Genomic DNA, 18,171 nt, shown 5'->3' with positions numbered 1-18,171 from the left:
CCGTCACCGTCTAATTTTAAAATACCGTTTTCCCAATACGTTGATACATTGTTTAAAACTGGAAGTATTTCAACCTAACATTTCTAGCTAAAGATATTGAACGCTGTGATTGTATATACATCATTCTCATTTTCCACTTTTCTTTTTTGCAATAGAAATATGACCTATTTAAGATCTAAATTTATATATTTATGATCCATTTATAAAAAACACAAGTACATATTCATCAGAATCTCATTTTACCCAGTGTAATACATTTATAAAGTTGTTAATGGTTTCAGTTGGAATGTTGAAATTACAATTACTAGATAAGTTTCCATTCAGCTACATATCAACAACGGATAGTTTGTTGTACAAAATATAGTGATCTGGTTATATTTTTATATGCCCTCTGAACAGATTTGATATCCGTTTATCGCAAGTGATGAATGAAATCCCAAATATTCACCAGAGGCGTCATGATAAAACTTCCACTGATTTAAGGTGTGATTTTGATGAAACTAAAACCTTGTTTGGCTTCATTCACTGCAGCCTTGGCTTCTGGTAAATTTCGTGTTTGTTTATACTTTGCCAATCTGTGATGAGGAAAAAATTTACAATCATTAAATAAGCATGAATAATTGTCCCAACTCCTTCCCGTTTCATTTATGTTAATTATAGACGCTTGCATTGACATCAAAGCCCCGATGAAACTCTTGGATGGAAATGAAGCCACTTATTTTCCGTCTAAAACGCGTAACCCGCGTGGTTTCACACAATGCAATGCAAGATTGAGAGTAAAACCTATCGCCGGATTTTGAAAATATGCTAAGCACGAAAAAAGTTCAAAGACTTATGCTGCATTTAGAATGACGGGTTGAATCTAGCGCCTGTTTTTTTGTTTTTCACGCAGAATATCTTTTGAAATCTGGCGATACAGTTTACTTTCAGGCGTACCCTTATTTCAGATGGGAAATAAATGGCTTTCTTTTCCATCCAAGAGTTTCTATCGGGGCTTCGAACTGATAAAGATCATGACGTTGAAAACCTCCGAAATCCTTTTAGTATCAGGTGGGTACTTAAATACCAAAATGATGGTATTTAGACAACAATTTGAGAAATTTTGATCACATTGGTACAATATTAGTGAAAAATGGTCCCGAGATTACAACAGAAGACCCCCGAAAAATAAAACCCAAAGTATTCCATTGCAAGGAAGTTTCTTATGTTCTAGTTTCCCAAAGATTGAATGTTTTGAAAGCCAAAAAATACATATAGACATACTAGATGGATAAATTATAATAATTAATTTCAATAGATGGCTTACTTCTTAATATGATCAGGGACGCGACCACTCAAAGATACGATAACCATAGTTTTCGCTGGAATGTCTTCTAGCAGGTTACCAAGGTACTCGTCTAGTCTTCTCATTCGATCCTATGAGATGAATAAAGGAACTGGTTAATCTTGAGTAATCAGGAATTAGGAAGATCATAAAGAATTATCTGGAATACTGAAAGGATCTATAAAAACTTAGTAAAAACTTGACTTTGGTAAATATGCTTTGATAGAACTAAATTATCCTTGTGTCTGAGAAATACTCAAACACTGGGGGAATTGGAGGTGCTAACTTTTAAGGGAAACAAGCTAGATGCTGATTGGACCTACCTGATTGATGAAAGTTAGATAGCAATGCGAGGAGAAAAATTTAAAAAAATCAGTCAGAAAATATAGCGTTTAGCGAAAATGCATAACGCAATAAATTCATCATTGGTTGTTGATGGGGGGACAGGGAAGGGTTGTACGGAAAAAATAAATAGAAAGTTCTGGTCGCAAAAATCAGTTTTATTGACAATTGAATCAGGCTTGATGGTGAGCATTGTTATCAATAATGTTTTTGTGTAAAGAACATAGAAATAAATATAAGGAAAAAATCTAATGAAAATCTGCAAACACGGCGATTTCCGGCATTTTCAACCGGGAAAAAAATTTTCTCAAAAATCGAACTCTGCCATGTTTTGGGCATTGTTAATACGCATCTTTCAGCAAAAAAATCAGAAAAAACCAATGATAAAATCTTGAGAAAATGCCAAAAAAAACAGTTTTTCCGGCATATTTCCGGCATTTTCGACCGGAAAAAAATGTTTTTTGAAAATCGGGCTTCGTCACATTTTAGGTATTGTCATTTTGCATCATTGTGCAAAAAATCAGAAAAAAATTCGAGTCAACATTGAGAAAAGCTATATTTTCTTATTTGGTTAAAGGGAATTTCCCAAATACGAAAATCCGTCGTTTAAGGCGAATAAGAATTTTCCGGGAAAAAACACTTAAGTCATTCTATAGAGAATCTTGCCCTCCATCTTTGTACAAAAAATCAGAAAAACCTAATGACAGAATTTTGCACAAAGTCCAAAAAACCCTATTTTTAGGCAGTTTTTGGCCCAACTTTGCCCAAATTTTTTTTTTTCCGAAAATCGGGAATCGTCACATTTTGGGCATTACCATTTTGCATCATTGTGCCAAAAATCAGGAAAAACTAATGAGCCAATCTCGAGAAAAGTTGGTAACGAACTAACGGACGAACGGACGAACAGAGGTTAATTTATAGGACCTCCACCGGGGTAGGTCCAATAAAACGCAGGATTTTTGGTACAGTTTACAGCCGACAAGTGATACTTTTATGGACCTACCTGGTTATGCATTTAACACATATATAATTGATATCTACGTGAGCATGACCGTTAAACAATCATTCAGAACACAAATAGTGACTATTAAAATTAGTCGTTGGTTTCTTATAAAAAAACGTTTAGAAACCAAAATTTCATGCTCTTGAAATATTCTTTCATATTCAAGACTTCGTGAGCAAAAAAAATCTCATCAAAAAATTGAGTAATTTGGCTAAGAACATTGATGTATGTTTATTAATAGCGATTCTTATAGATAAAGATGCGTTTTTTGAGCTGAAAAATTCTTTTTTACAAAAATCTGCATGAGCCATCTTTTACCTACTTTCACGCAAAAAATTCTGAAAAAAACAATGATCCAATATTTCACAAAGTCCAAAAAACCCGTTTTTTAGCCGTTTTTAGCCGTTTTTTGGCCCAAATTTACCCAATTTTTTTTTTTCGAAAATTGGGCTCCGTCACATTCGAGGGTTTATAGCTACACATCTTTGTGTCAGAAAAAAAGATCTGAAAAAAACTAATGAGCCAATCTCGAGAAAATTTGGTAACTAACGAACGGACAAACGGACAGAGGTTAATTTATAGGACCACCACCGGGGTAGGTTCAAAAATTTTGTTTTTTTTCGGTTCAGCACAACGAGAATCTTTATCTTTGTTTGCTTGGTAGGAACAAAAGAATATACCTGTGTTATAGAGGTGCATTTTGTATCGCTGCTGGCTGAAAATTGAAATGAAGTGGTTGAAAAACTTGTCTGGAAACCTATTATTATATTTAAATTTTTCTGGCAATGTAAAGCATATGCAGAAGACTGAAAGAACAAAGCGTTGCCGTAACTATTACACTGAATGAAATATATAAGCCTTCTTTTAAAAGAAATTCTCACCCTCTCTGGTTTCCAAATGAGTGAACACGAAATCATTTGTTTGTAAAAGTTCCTTACTATCCGTGACGAACTGGAAATAAGAAAAAAGACAAGTTTCTGATCAACATAAAAGCCATTGGTAAGCGGTCAAAGGCGTCGGCGTTACAAACCAGAGGTTCGCAGATCGTCTCTGACAAACTAAGTAGCGACTTTACATGATACATTTGTAGTGTACAAGGGGTTATAAATGATATACATGATATGCGTTGAAAAAAGTTTACCAATTTGTAAGTTTTTCGGCAACTTTATAAGAAAAAGGACCTGATCTAATTTGTTGGTCATCATTATTAATTTATAAACAAGAGGCCAAAGTGGAATGAAGGCCAAGCAAAGTCGTTATAAGGCGCTGTTTCTTTCAAAATGAACTCGAATCGACAAAGCTCTGTTCCTTCAAAAACAGAAATACAGCACCACGGACAGCGACTTGCTCGGCGACATGCCAATGAAAGGCCTGATGCTGGGCGAATAAAGTCTTTATTTTTCTACTTACCTTTTTATCAGTTTCATCAAAGACGCGTGTGTTTCGACAGGAAGGATATTGTCGGATTTTGCGATGTGTTGAGATCAATCCTCCTTGAAATATGGAAATGGAAAGAATTTAGATGTATATGGACAGTGGTCAATGAAAAATTGCTTAGTAAATAAACCGATCGATAAATTGATCCTACAAATAAAAATAGCACATATTCATTAACAATGATTGACACATTTTATTCGCTTCGGCGGAAAAAGTTTCGAATCGATTTTACAATTGTCGTATTTTAGGACTTTCAGACAGTTGCTATTGTTTTTACAGGTTCCAAACCAAATAGGATTCTAAGGATATGATCCGAAGATAGAAAGGGAGGGAAGTTAAAATAGAGGTCCCCTTGTCTATGACACGGCTACGACAATGTTGAAAACATCGCTGTATCATTTCTCGTGAATTCCTGTAAACCTCTTGTAAAAACATGAAATGAAACATAAAACACAGTGTGCGGAGGGGTCTAATCCCCCCATTTATATTTCACCCCCTATATATGCATCCCCCTATTTTAAAAATTTTTCGAACCCGCACTAACTACAATGGTAGTTCACAAACGGTTTAATACCAAAAAATTAAAATTTATATGGTAAGAAAGGATATAAAATGGCGCCGCAGGCGAAAAATTTGCCATTTACATTGTTATTTTGTTGGACTATACCCAGTTCTTTGACCAATTTAAGATATAATACATATTTTTACCATCTCTCTTATCTTTATTTAATCCCCCCTAAAAACTCAAACCCCCATTTAACTCGGAAAATTTCGTACCCCCCCTATAAAGCCTTTCTTGAAAAGTTGGATCCCCCCCCCCTAAAGAAGGGGGGTTTACACTATGTAAAAGTAATTGAGATCCAGATATTTTATATATCTAGTTAAACTAACCTGTCTTTTTCGCCCTTTCAAGAGCTTCGAAAACACTTTCATTCTCTTCCATCGGATAACCAAATCTCAAACCATTTTTCAATTTCAAATTGACCAGTTCCATACAAGCTTTAGCATCTTCTATAGAACAATGACCACTGGTTGTTGACGTTTGAATGTCCCGTCTAACGAGAAAGGACGAGAGTAGGGCTTGAGATCATGGAACTTGATATTCTTCTCTACGGCAAAACACGTGATACAATTTTCAACCAATAAGATTCAATCATTTTGAAGGGAAACACACTGAAAAGTTTTGTTTATAATGAACACAGAAAGACAATTATAATCTTTGGTGAGTTAAACCATTGTGCTGGTTTTACCGGATTGTGACGTCATATCTTGGCAAAGAAAAAAAACTCGGGAGAAAGTTATCAATCTCAGTCAACCAAAATCATGGATCAGATTTTTTGTTAAAATTTGACAGTAGGTACTACTTTTTTATAAAGTTTGCTGTATTTGACTAAGCACACGCTTCGATAGGTTACACTTTTAAATTCAAAGCTTAAATCAAAGATGACCGATATATATGACCATGTAGGATTTTAATAGAAGTCAGTTTTGATAAAACTTCTCGATCATTGGTGTTGAAAAACTTAAAAACAATCTCATCGGTAAAGAAATGCCACGATTGACAAGAGCAAACATAATGTACCCAATATTTGGAATCTTTCTGAAAAAGGAAACATATTTGACAGCCAGCCCATGTTGATTATGGCGGATTCTTTTTTTACCCTAAATGTTGATTTGTGATTTTTTTCAATGAAGGTTTGAACATCGGTCCACGTGAACTTGGGAAGATTTCGGACGTATCGATCACGTGATCATGGTGCAGCTATGGTAACGAATAAAAACAAGGTTTCAAGGCTGCAAAAAATTAAAGGAACAGCAAAATTATTTTTTTTGAAAAATGCTCCTTGATTTGTTTAGCACGACTGACTGCGCATAACACTGAAGCCAACGTGTATATTTTAACTGAAAATTTTATTTTTGCTGACTGTTGGCTCGGGCCAATTTCTAATAGAATCACAGCACCGAGTGGAAATTGGTGGAACTAGCAATCAAAATTGATACCCACTAGACTATACTACGCCCCTCATTAAACTACAAATCGAATAGACCTTGGCTAAGTAAAAAAGATCATACAAACCTTTAAAGCACGAAGATCAAAATCGAGCGAGTGTCCGACCAACACGGTGTCCGGTTTAATAAATTTCCGTAGTTTCTTTTTCACTTTCTCCAATGTAGTGGTGACGTCATCAAGGATTTCTTTTGTGATACCGCTATACCTGACATACAATAAATATGAATTTGAAGAAATAATTGTGTCATTGATAGATAAGCCATAAACGTTTTATGTTCAAGCAAAGATTATCGTCTGAGATCGAAAAAGAAGTTTATGCATTAAAGTAGCCAAGGTTCTGAGTATTTTGTTGAACTTTGCAGAGTTGTAAGATAGAAATGTCTCTTTTTGTATTCCCCTGAGACGGAAATTTGTCCAAGAAGGGAGAACTTTCAACAGTGTATGTTGCCATGGCTACCATGGTTGTATATTATAACACACAACCGATCAGGATCGAAAAGACGCGATCATAATTAATTAAAAACGTCAAATTTTTAAATAACTAGGGTCTGGTACCTACTGTGTCAGATAATCAATGATTGGTAGATCTGGTTTGACATACGTATCATAAACAGTTTCTAATTCTCTATTAACGATTGATATCCGAGTTAAGGCTTTCTCTCCGCCCAACACTTCGCACTAAGGGAGAATTAGAGATTTCCAATAATCTGAAATAATTATCCTTAACAAGGTTTTAAAATTTTCTCGGGAGAGGCGTGCAAGTTTGTTGAAACTTGATTTTAACTAATAACACCGAACAATTTACAATTTCTTGGTAAAAAGGTATAAAATACAATATGTTATACAGTGGAGTTGTTAACTGAAGGAAGGAGAAAACTTGTTCGAGTTAAGGAGACATTTGAGTTATAGAGGTTCGAGTTAAAGACACTTTACTGTATAAATAATAAATTTCTTATTTTCTATAAGAGTGAGACACTGCAATTCATGATATTCATGATGTAATCTTTTATACGGAAGCACACAAAATAATCCGGAACTAGTGGCAAAATTTGCCACTAGTCTTTTGTTATTTTGCCACTAGTTCCGGGTTATCTCGGGTGCTTCCGTATAAAAGATTACGTCATGAATATCATGAATTGTAAACCCGTAGTTTTACCCCTAGACCCAGAAACCAGAGAATTCACTCTACCGTGTGACAATTTAGCTTCTTACCATTTCACAGTCGATAGCAAATATTTCACTTTCATCGTTCGTCGGGGTGACTTCAAATTGGTGCGGTGGTAGCCGAGTCGTCGTTACTCCTAAAGGGATGAGAAGCAATTAAGTATAAACCCGAAGAGCTTGAATCGAATCTCCTTGGTAGGATTTGAAGCCAATAATAATAACCAATCCTACCAAAGTTGCGCGGACTAACGCGACCCGCCTAGTTTTTGCACAAATGCTGGATTGAAACTAAAATTTACTGCTAAATTTCGAAATAAATATCATTCGAAAACGGAGGAGTCGCTAGATTCAATCCGTCGTCAAAAATACGGCGCATTTTTTTAAGGCTTCACTTTTTCTTGCCTAAGAAAGGCAAGCCCTTCGGGTTTATACTTCATTGATGAGAAGCTCTAGTTTACACACTTTTTCTATTCCGATTGTTAGAGTAGGCAAAAAGTTGGCAGAAAAGTGGGAAACAGAAGCTTTGTTTGTCATCTTGGCCAGAAATGTACCGGGTGACCCACGAAAAAGTTCGGACGGTTTTCGTTGGCTAGGGTCTGAAATAAAAGTAATATAAACTCAATCTTTTTTTAAAAGATAGAGGATGCTCTAACTTAAACTTTGAGCTATTACTTTTTAAATTTGGTTCAGTGGTTCTTCATTTATGAGCTTTTAAAGTCAAAATTCAATTATTGGAAAGTGAAAAAACACGTCAAAAATGAGGTATCAAATTATAATTGTTTTCTTTATCTTTAACATTGTGTTTTTCGAGTGTGCTGATGTTTTACGACCTCGTTAATTAGTGTTGTAGGTAATTAAAGTTTGTAAAATAATAAATTAACAACGAAGTAGATTTATATAAATCTATTGTAAATATTTGTATCAAAAATATTTAGCAAATAAGCAAAATTTGCCTTCTTTATGAAAATGTCGCGTCTTATGAAAGAGTGTGGGTTTGCCTGGAATATGCTAGAAAGTGCATGGTGGTGGTTCTTTTCTGAACGAATAACTTGTTAATAAATTTTGTGAAAGTAAAGAATCTAAAAAAAGTTTTAAAATTGAATAAAGATATCTAACATGCTCTTTTCTAACGATTTAACGACCTTGCTTGATTGATTGATAATAAAACAATTTGATACCTCTTTTTTGACGTAATTTCGCTCTTTCCGAAAAGTGAATTTTGACTTTAAAAGCTCATAAGTAGGGAACTTGTGGGTCAAATTTAAAAAGTAATAGCTCAAACTTTAAGTTAGAATATCTACTTTCTACATATTAAAATTTCAAGCACTTTGAGACATTTGTTCGGCCTCGAGACGCCGAAATCTGTCCGAACTTTTTCGTGGGTCACCCGGTAGTGAAAAAAAGTCATAGTAAAATGTCGTTGAAATGAATTAAGACACTCGACGTTTTTAAAGTAGGGCTAAGTTTGATTGAATGATTTTTTCTTGGTTCACTACACGCCTTCACAGTTAAAAATAGTGACTACAGTTTGTCCCTGGTAATAGCGTACCTAGTATCCCCTTAAATCAGCAGCATCTTAATTGGCAGTCTGTGCCACTAACTCGATCGGGAAGATTCTTCCAAAATTGGAAGATTCTTCCGAAATGGGAAGAATCCTCCCGAGCGGGAAATTAACTTAACACCCAAACGGGTTAACGGACTTCCAGATCGGGAAGAAGCGAGAAACTAAGGAAAACTCGATCGGGTTGGAACTTCCCGCTTGGGAAGTTTACGCAGTTTTTTCACAATTTAACAAGATTTCTACGGTAAAGTCTACTTTTCTTTCGGTGAAAAACCTTTAAATTTGATGCTTCTTCACCTTCAAAAAGTTTCAACTTTCGCCGGTCATCGTACAGCTTCGCCGAGATTCAGTCAATTTTCAACTTCTCAAAGAGGAAGAATCTTCCAAAACGGGCAGAAAAAAGTAGAGTAAGTACTTCCCGTTCGGGAAGGTTCTTCCCATTTCGGAAGAATCTTCCCGATCGAGTTAGTGGCACAGACTGATTGGTGCATACGAAGATATAAAAGTGGTTGAAGATGAATGAAATCACTCACCCAAAGAACAAATTTCGGCGAAAATCGACCACTTTTAATTTCCGGATAGTGTCTAAGTTTTAGGATTGTTTAGACAAAAAACTAAACCTATCCCTAGGCCCATAAACAAATATTAGAATCCTCAAAAATTAAGGAGCAAATGCGCAAGATTTCAGGCAAATCTGACGATGTTTTTTATGTCTCCAGGCTACCCCCAAATATTGGAATCGTTTATGCAAAATCTCCACCACTAAGCCCTAAATCTCCAGGCTACCCCAAAAGTTTTGTGACAAACACACGATTCTTGAGAATACAAGTTATTTGCATCGTGTTCTAAACCCATGGATTTATAACACAATGAAATGTATCAAAATGAAACCCAAAAAACATCATACCGTGTTCTTGTGCCGCAGAATTCCACACAGGAAAATCGTTGTATTGGAGCCTGTCATCACTTAATAAGAGATCTTTGAACGTGAACTTTGCCTTCTTACCATCTGCAGAATAATAAGACAAAAAGGTGGTCAAATATGACATTACTCATGGCATGGACCAGGGGTTTAGTAGGTACCCCCTAAGAAAATAGGTACCCCCTGAATTTTAGGTACCCCCAAACAACAGACTTTAGTAGGTACCCCATGTGATTGGTACCCCCTGTGACTTGGATATATGTCAAGAAATGAAAAAATTGTACATTTTTATAATTAAAAAGATGAATAATGATAGTTAGATAAAAGCAAGATATAAAATATAGTTCCCCAGCCCCCAGACCATGATTACACACACAGATTGTTCAGAATAAGTGCTACCACGTGGTTCCCTCTCAAGGAAATTACTTAAAATTAAAAGGGTTTCCATGCACATGAAATCCAAAAAAGTTTCTTTTCTGCGGAGAAGAATTGGTTGCAGGCTAACCTTGTAAAGGCAAATAAGGTTTTGAATAGAAGCCCAGCTGCCACACAACGTTTTTTCAACGTTCACCTAACGTTATATGGACGTTATGAACATTAAATAAACGTTGAAACAACGTTGTGTGCCAGCTAGGAGAGGAGAGCCACCACAGACACGAATGGTCTATTTGATCAAATTTCAAAAGTTCCTCTTTTCTATTTTTCGAACACGATAAAGTCGGCATAAACTAACCTTCATATTCCATCAGCTGATTCTTTTCAGCGAATAATCTCTTTGGTAACTTATAGAACAACAAACTTCTGATTGGTGACTTTAACTCGTGACCATTACTACCTTCACGTTTTACTGGGATCGGCGTCTCCTGCAAAAGAATAATCTATAAAATATTTTGTGCCCCAGATTTCAGAAATTACTGAAGAAAAGATTTTAATATGATTTTTAGGGCCATTTTGAATTTCACAAACCAGGTAGTATAAGGAGCACGAATCCGACTGGGTTCTAATGTTAAAGGTTTTGTTTTTAAATAAGAGTGATATCGTTTGCTTACTCATCAATTTTAATTCACAAGCTTTTTCACATTGGAGTGACACGGGTGTGGAGCAAGATTGATCAGAAAGAGGAAAACAAAAACATTATTTGCTTATCATCTGCATAATATAATAATAGGCAGAGACTGTCCTGATATTAAATATGTGTCTGATATGAAACGGGAACACTTATGTAAAAATAAAACCTTTATGTTTATGATGGGCGTTTGATTAGTGCGATTGTTTTACTTTAGCCATTCTTCGCTCTAAAAAGGACGTTTAATTTTCATCCCAAATAATCTGAATGAAAAAGATCAAAGCTGTCCGCCTACCCGAGCAGATTTTCACCTTAGCAATGGCCTTCAGACTTTCTTTCGAGTCTCGTTTTCTCATAAGAACATCCATTATTTTTGAAGCCTTCGGGTGTTCTTAAGTTTTTGAGTTTTAAGCATCACATATTCTGAAAGTGTTCTTATTTTCACGATTGAGTATTTAAAAGAAATAGTGTGTGTTTAAGAGTCCATAAATCATTAAAATGTTCTTAAACATATTCTCAATATTTTGGCCATCGAAGCCTTATAATGTTTTACAGATTTCCAGGCCACCGCGCAAAACATTATAAGGCTTCGATGTTCTTATATATAGTTTCTTATATAAAAAAACCTTTGTTTTTTTTGAAAATCAGAGATCGAGTGACTAAATTTTATTTCAAAAAGGTCGCCTAAAAATAATTGGAAGATTTGCCGGCAAGCGGTGTATTCCCTAAACGTTTGAGAATCAATTTTCACTTCATAAATAATTAAAGTTAAAATTAAAAGCGTACAGGTAAACAGTTTTTGAACTTTCAATCTTCCGACCTTGTTTATCGAATATAGTGATAATTGTCTTGGAGAAATGGGATTTAAACCACTTTAATTACCCCCTTTTAACATCAGTGTGTATAAAATTCATATCAAATGATCAAAAAAGATTTCACAGAAGATATTTCTTGTTTGTTGCATTGAAAGGTAAGTTCAAAAAGTTTACAGAATGAGACTAAAGTCTGCCTCAACTCTCAAGTATTGGCCACTTTTCTTGATATTTCTTTTTCTTTTTACATAATAACATTAATCTGTTAAATTATTTGTCTTGGAAATATCTTTCCAACAGTGTATAAGTTTCAATAATCTTTAATCTGTTAAATTATTTGTCTTGGAAATATCTTTCCAACAGTGTATAAGTTTCAATAATCTTTAATCTGTTAAATTATTTGTCTTGGAAATATCTTTCCAACAGTGTATAAGTTTAATAAAGTATAAACACGCTGAGAAATTGTCAACAAAAGTAAAGTGACCTGACCTAGATGGACTTTTTTTTAAAACATATTTTAGTCGTGTCAAAATCTCAGCCAACTCTTGACCACTTACTATACAATACAGTCTTGAGGCCATAAAAATATAGATATACATATAAAAAAAGATTATTCTTACAAATAAAAATGCGTCTGTCTAGGTTTGAGGTATTTCCAAAGTTAAGTAACTTACTGAAAGTCCACCATTATAGAAGAAAACTTGCTCACACAAATTGAACTTTCGCTATCATCAGTGTTTTCTTTGACTATGCTTTAGTCTAAAACATACGGGTTTTTTTCCGAAGCCGGTAAATTTTATCCGTTTCTTCGAAACTCTACCGCCGATTTTTTTCCGTCTACTGTCATAACGGCGCGGCTGTAAACTCCGCGCGTAAAATATTTTCCCACCTTTAATTTCCGTGCAACGGACGATAACATCGTCTGATGTTTTTCTTCGAATATTGTTTTCTGGAAATCACGATGAGAAACGTATACTGTATATCTGCTTTTAGAAGAATTACCAAATAAAAACAAGAAAGATGACGAGTGTCATAGATAATTTGAGGAATTACACTTCCATCGCTACAGAGAAACAGAAATCACATTTGGAAGCCGCACAATTTTGGAACAGACTCCATAATGTCGCCAATATTACTTTAATAGCATTGACCGCGCTAGCAACGATTCTTGGGGTTATGGAGGAAACAATAATTCCAGTACATGTGGTCCCGATCGTGACTGGGATAGCGACGATGATTTCCAGCATGGTCGGCGTGTTTAAGCCGTTTCAGAAACAGAGAGAACAACTTGAGTCTTCAAAGAGGTTCAAGCTATTAATGTTGAAACTGGTTGCTTGTGAAAGTATTGATGATTATAAAGAGGTGAGAGCTGAACTTCAAGAAGCACTTTTGGATGAACCATTCACGAAAGCTATGAAGAAAGTTCGCAAGGAAAATAAAGATCAACAACGAGAGAAAGAGAAATTATGGGCGCTTAGTAATCAGTTGAAAATGGCCGTTCTCAAGGATGCCAAAACGTACGAGGAGTTCAAAAAAGGTATGCTTTCTCCAAAATTAAAATGTGAAAAAAACAATATGACTCTTTTAGTTAATAAACAGTAGTATCTTAAGCTCGGTGTCTTAAAATAAATTAAGTACTCAGGCTGTAGAAGGACACTTGCTTAAAGAAATGTCGTCTAGTTTTACAGCATTTCTTCTACATAGGATTCGAAGCCAAACTAAGTTGCACGGCCTACATCGTTTTCAGCCAAATACTAAATTAGTGAGTAATATAGTTTACGTGAGGTTTACGAATACATTTCACTCTCTCTCTAATCCGATCTTTAAGGGACCAAAAGATTTTCGTCAAATTAGAGAAAGATTCCAATTACAGAGAGTAAATAAAACCACTCCCTATTAGCTCATTACGTGACCAATGTTCTAGTTCGAATTACAGAAACTTGGGGATACCCCCACTTGGGCAGAAAGGGGGTACGGGGGGGGGGTGGACCACTGGTCAGGGTACCCTTTTTCACCTCCATGAGAAAAATCAATCCCTCGTAAGGGCACCTTTTATGGGGAAATTTTGGAATTTCAGTCCCATACAGGGTCACTTTGTCCCACGTAGGGTCCATTTTTCGAACTTCAGCGGCACACCCCTGTCGGTCGGCACGCGGGTACAGAAGGAGAGATAGTGAACTGTATTCCTTGTTTTTTCAAAGAAAGCGTTATGTTCAATATGTCATATAAGGTCCAGAACAAATCTTGAGACGTCGCTTTCTCTTACCTAGGAAAAGGTGGAAAATTCACTTCCAGTCTTGATCTTAATACTTAATCAGAAATAATCTTATAAAAAGCGTTTTCTGTTTTCCCCTCTACAGACTACGTGACATCAAGCTCTTTTGAATCGTCCATCAAAACCGGGGAGGTTGCAGAAGTGAACCAGGAGCCAGACACTGTTGATGGAAATGCTTTAACTGGATGGATAGACAAGATTGAGCTTCCTATTCGAACGATCTCCAAGCGAAGACAAAAAACCATCAGACAATCCATCAGTGCTTTGAAGAGACGTTCCATTGGCGAAATTGATACAAAAATTGCTGATGATCAAGAAAGAAGATTTTCAATTGCTTCTGGTGAACACGCCTTTGGAGAATGGAACAATAATGGTACTGTTGTAGTCGACCAAAAGAAGAGTCATAATAATGTATCTCCACTGTATTATGTCGGGGAAGATGCTAACATTCTAAATGTTGAAGATGTTGACCGTCCACTATCATTCACAGTGAACATGAAAAAGAATTATAATTTGGAGCAGCCACACGTTTCCAATGGCAACGAACCGAAACTCTACAAATCAATGCAACCATTGGCACCGACCAATCATCATCAAACACAATTGAAAGTCCGCCATTCACCCCCTCACTCGAACCCACAGCCAAAGCTAATTGTAAACACTGAACCAGAGCCAACAACCCAAAGTCATTCCCAGTCTCCAAGTTTGTCAACGGAATCAATAAACCTGACACATCACCGCCAAGATAACAAGAGCTTAACACAAGAAACACATTTCGCAAGCTCCAATGATGATTCGGATCAAGAAATCCAAAAACTTGGAGAAGTAGCGGGACAAGAACATACAGTAATTGAGATTGCAAATGGTGAAGACAAAGAATCTTCGAAGCTCATCCAATCATGAACATTGCATCGATCAAGGGACGGGGGAGGGGGAGGGGGTACCTAGACAAATGTAAGGTACGGGTACCAGTTCTTCTTTGGAATATAAAAGGGTTGCAAAGATGAGATACATCTCTCTCCGTACATTTCCTCCTTTCTATACCAGAAAATCCCCGCAAGCTCGCAACTCGCCACTCAGTACCTCCTCGATAAGAGTTAGACAGCAAAACGTTTTTCGAATATTCGAAAATTGGAAAGACCTTAGTGGTCATCATGGACTTTGTAGCTGTTTTTATTTTAAAAGCCAGGCGACTATATGATTTTACAAAATGTAAATAAGACGATTTATCAGCAAAAAAAGCATTTTCTTTAAATATGCCTTGTCTAAATTTCTTTAGTTAAGTAATTTTGAAAAAAGTCACATAGTTACAAGTCAGGGGATAAAAACACATTATAAAAGTATGAAATTTTTGATGTAGGAGGGGGTCTGAAAATTTGGACGAACATACTTTTGAAGGGACCTGGACTTATTTTTTTCCCGAGTTATGACCAGTTATGACACTTTCACCCGAAAAATACAGTGATTTATCGTTAACCCTATTCGTCCTAGGGGGGGGGGCTGTTCGGAGGGGGGGCTGTTTTTGACACCTAAAAATGTCTGACAGTAAGGTGTCACAAAAATTGACACTTTTCCAATCAAAATTTATTTTTAATGTCAAATATATCCGTAATTTATTGAATATTTAGGATAAAATAAGCATTTTAAACTCAGACTTTTTTCTAAAGCCTTTGTTAGAATACAATAGCTATTTATAAGAACAAATGAAATGTTCGGTTTTTGCTCGCTTTAGGCATGATGAGTGACGTCATCAAAAGTTACCTTACGTGACAAGGATATTGTATGCCAAATTTCATCTAAAAAGACCCACTAGATCAAAAGTTAAGGGGTGGTACAGGAAAAGCCCCCCCCCCCTAGTTCTGAACCGCCCCTAAAAGCCTAGGTTGAATAGGGTTAACATGAAAAATATGAGCAATCTGATTGGCTAATAGATAAGCGATATTTCCCATATTACATATATTCTACACGTACAAATTGTAGGCTTCTGCTCATCCTCTAGCGAAAAGAGTTTCTTTAATAAAAGAGTTTCTATATAGGAAATATATCTATAGAGGTATGATCCATGAAAAAATATCGAGTCTTCTTAAAATGTACAATAATTTTTTGTACGGCTTCAGCCGAAAATGAAAGTACATATGTACTCTCGGACTAAACACACAAAGGAATACAGCCGCTTTAAGACCAACTAACTGGTATATTGTGATTTATGAAGAAAAACGTATCACCGGAATCAGCTCTCGATCCCCCACGCCATACTTCCCAATCCATAAATTTTTCTGTTGAATAGACTAAAAATGGCTAGGTCGTTCATAAAAGATGTCACGGGACCCAAGGCTTGGCCCCCCTACTATACGGGAGTAACTTTTTCTTTTTAATCTCCACATAATCATGCAAATACTGACAAACGGAAAAGTTAGATATATAAGGAAGGTATCCACATGGAAATATTGTTAGTTTTCAGCAGTTTGTTACCATTAGCAACCGCTATCGGGAAAAGTGCCACCCACGGTACAAGAAAAACATTTTGCCAATCCTCATAACATTTGCTACCAATGATGTAGATAAAACTAAGTTCATTTATCTTTATGCAGTTAATAAAAGTGAATGCAAGTTGGGATACATTATTTTAGCGAAATACTAAAATATGAAGTCACGCCAAATTGTGATTAGTGTTCTTTGCGTTAGTTTTAATCTAAAGACAATGATTTCATATACCCTCTATTTTTAATTTGACATACCTTATCAAAATATTTGCCAAGATTCTTGAATAATTCTTTATTTTCTGTATACATTTTCCCAGATATTCCAGTCAAAGCTATCACAAATGTTTTCTTGATTTCCATCCAATTTCTTATCCGGCACCACGTTGGTAAGACTGGAAACCTATCACCGTGAACTGCCAACATCATTAACGTTCGAATATCCAGGAAACTCAGATGAGTGCCACCTCTCCGCTTTCCGCCATTTTGGAAAAGTTCAGTCAGATTGTAAGTAAGATTGGGACCCTTTAAAATAAGTAATAGATGAATTTTGTGAAAATGAAAAAAAATTACTTTTCTGGATTTTTTGAACTTTTTTTGAAGCTTCTGCCTATAACGCGACTTCAACCTAATCTTTAGGGGACTGGTGGAAAGGTCCATTCCGGAGACACATGACATCATACGATCACTTTTTGTTTAAAAACCACCAAAAATATCCCATCCACAAAGACACAGAGGTCATGTAGAGTACCTCTTCCTTTGTTTGTTATATGAGAGCAATTGCAATTATCTAAAAGAACGTATCAAATTACAAGCCTAATATTGAGGAAACGGCTTAGAAAATGATAAATGTTAATTTCAAGCTAATACGTCAGAAGCCATGCCAAGTACCGTTAATACGCCGATAAAGAAGAAGATTAAGAAAAGAAATTCTGGAAAAATTTAGGAACAAACAAACTGAAGCAATAAACAGTTCTCAAATAGAAAGTCATTTTTCTGACCTCTACTTTGTTCTTTTTCTTCTTTTTCCCTTTTTTCTTGACGACAGGGAAATCACATTCTTCTTTCTTGGAATCTGAATTTCGGAAAAAAAGAAAATGACCATAACTTCACCTATAAAACTCTTCAATTATATATCGGACGGAGGATCGAGACAAAAATACCATTAGATGCTAGAAATTTCCAACATGTTTCGGCCAGGGCCGTTTTCAAGGTATATTTCTAACTCTTCAATTATGTAGCTTCTTTTTTCCTTGAAGCAAATCCATGCACAATTTTCACATTTTTCAACAAATTTATTTGAACGTCAGGGATCACTGTAGGTTGGCAACAGGGAATGTAAACAACATGCGAATTCGTTGTTTTCAAAAGTAGACACCAACTCGTTATAATAGGTTTTGGGCAATCTAGCCTAGTTTTTATAAAGATCAATGGGCATACCATTTTTTGATTGTTCATTGTCTTCAATTTCACCTTCTTCCTCGTTCCCTTCTTGTTGTTCGAGTTTTCTTTTTCTCGTTGTGGCTTCGACCTCCATTTTGATTCTCTTCCCCAATCTTCCAACAATTGTTTACAGCAGTGTGGTTTCACTTGCTCAGAGACGGGTGCCAAGCTCCTTTGATTCTGTTTTGTTTGATATCAATTATTTTACTGTGTTTAGTCTAGAAGATATGAACATTAAGTTAGATATAATGAAAAGCCCTCTTTCCAGCATAAAGCATTTCCCTAAAGAAACCCATTTGAAGTAAAACAGAAGAAAATCATTGCTCGTATG

The 18,171-nt window shown here is 35.7% G+C and overlaps 2 protein-coding genes across 2 annotated transcripts; one reads left to right on the top strand and one right to left on the bottom strand.

Annotated features, from left to right (window-relative positions):
- Positions 1-125: 125 nt before the first annotated feature.
- Positions 126-18,060, bottom strand: LOC136810851 (uncharacterized). The gene is made up of 15 exons (XM_067067436.1): positions 17,838-18,060; positions 17,399-17,472; positions 16,656-16,922; positions 10,498-10,627; positions 9,750-9,851; positions 7,330-7,418; positions 6,677-6,795; positions 6,184-6,322; positions 5,768-5,868; positions 4,998-5,161; positions 4,080-4,162; positions 3,551-3,620; positions 3,350-3,384; positions 1,307-1,416; positions 126-575 (listed from the first exon to the last, which is right to left on the bottom strand). The coding sequence occupies exons 1-15, from the start codon at positions 17,932-17,934 to the stop codon at positions 479-481; spliced, it is 1,677 nt and encodes a 558-aa protein (XP_066923537.1). The 5' UTR covers positions 17,935-18,060; the 3' UTR covers positions 126-478.
- LOC136810853 (uncharacterized) lies at positions 11,758-15,172 on the top strand. The gene is made up of 3 exons (XM_067067437.1): positions 11,758-11,800; positions 12,636-13,179; positions 14,003-15,172. The coding sequence occupies exons 2-3, from the start codon at positions 12,663-12,665 to the stop codon at positions 14,818-14,820; spliced, it is 1,335 nt and encodes a 444-aa protein (XP_066923538.1). The 5' UTR covers positions 11,758-11,800; positions 12,636-12,662; the 3' UTR covers positions 14,821-15,172.
- Positions 18,061-18,171: the final 111 nt, after the last annotated feature.

The sequence above is a fragment of the Clytia hemisphaerica genome, unplaced genomic scaffold, assembly GCF_902728285.1.
Source record: "Clytia hemisphaerica strain Z4C2 unplaced genomic scaffold, Clytia hemisphaerica genome assembly, whole genome shotgun sequence".
In the NCBI taxonomy this organism is placed as follows: Eukaryota; Metazoa; Cnidaria; class Hydrozoa; order Leptothecata; family Clytiidae; genus Clytia; species Clytia hemisphaerica.
The sequence above is the reverse complement of the archived record's forward strand: the minus strand, read 5'-3'. Positions and strand labels throughout refer to the sequence as shown.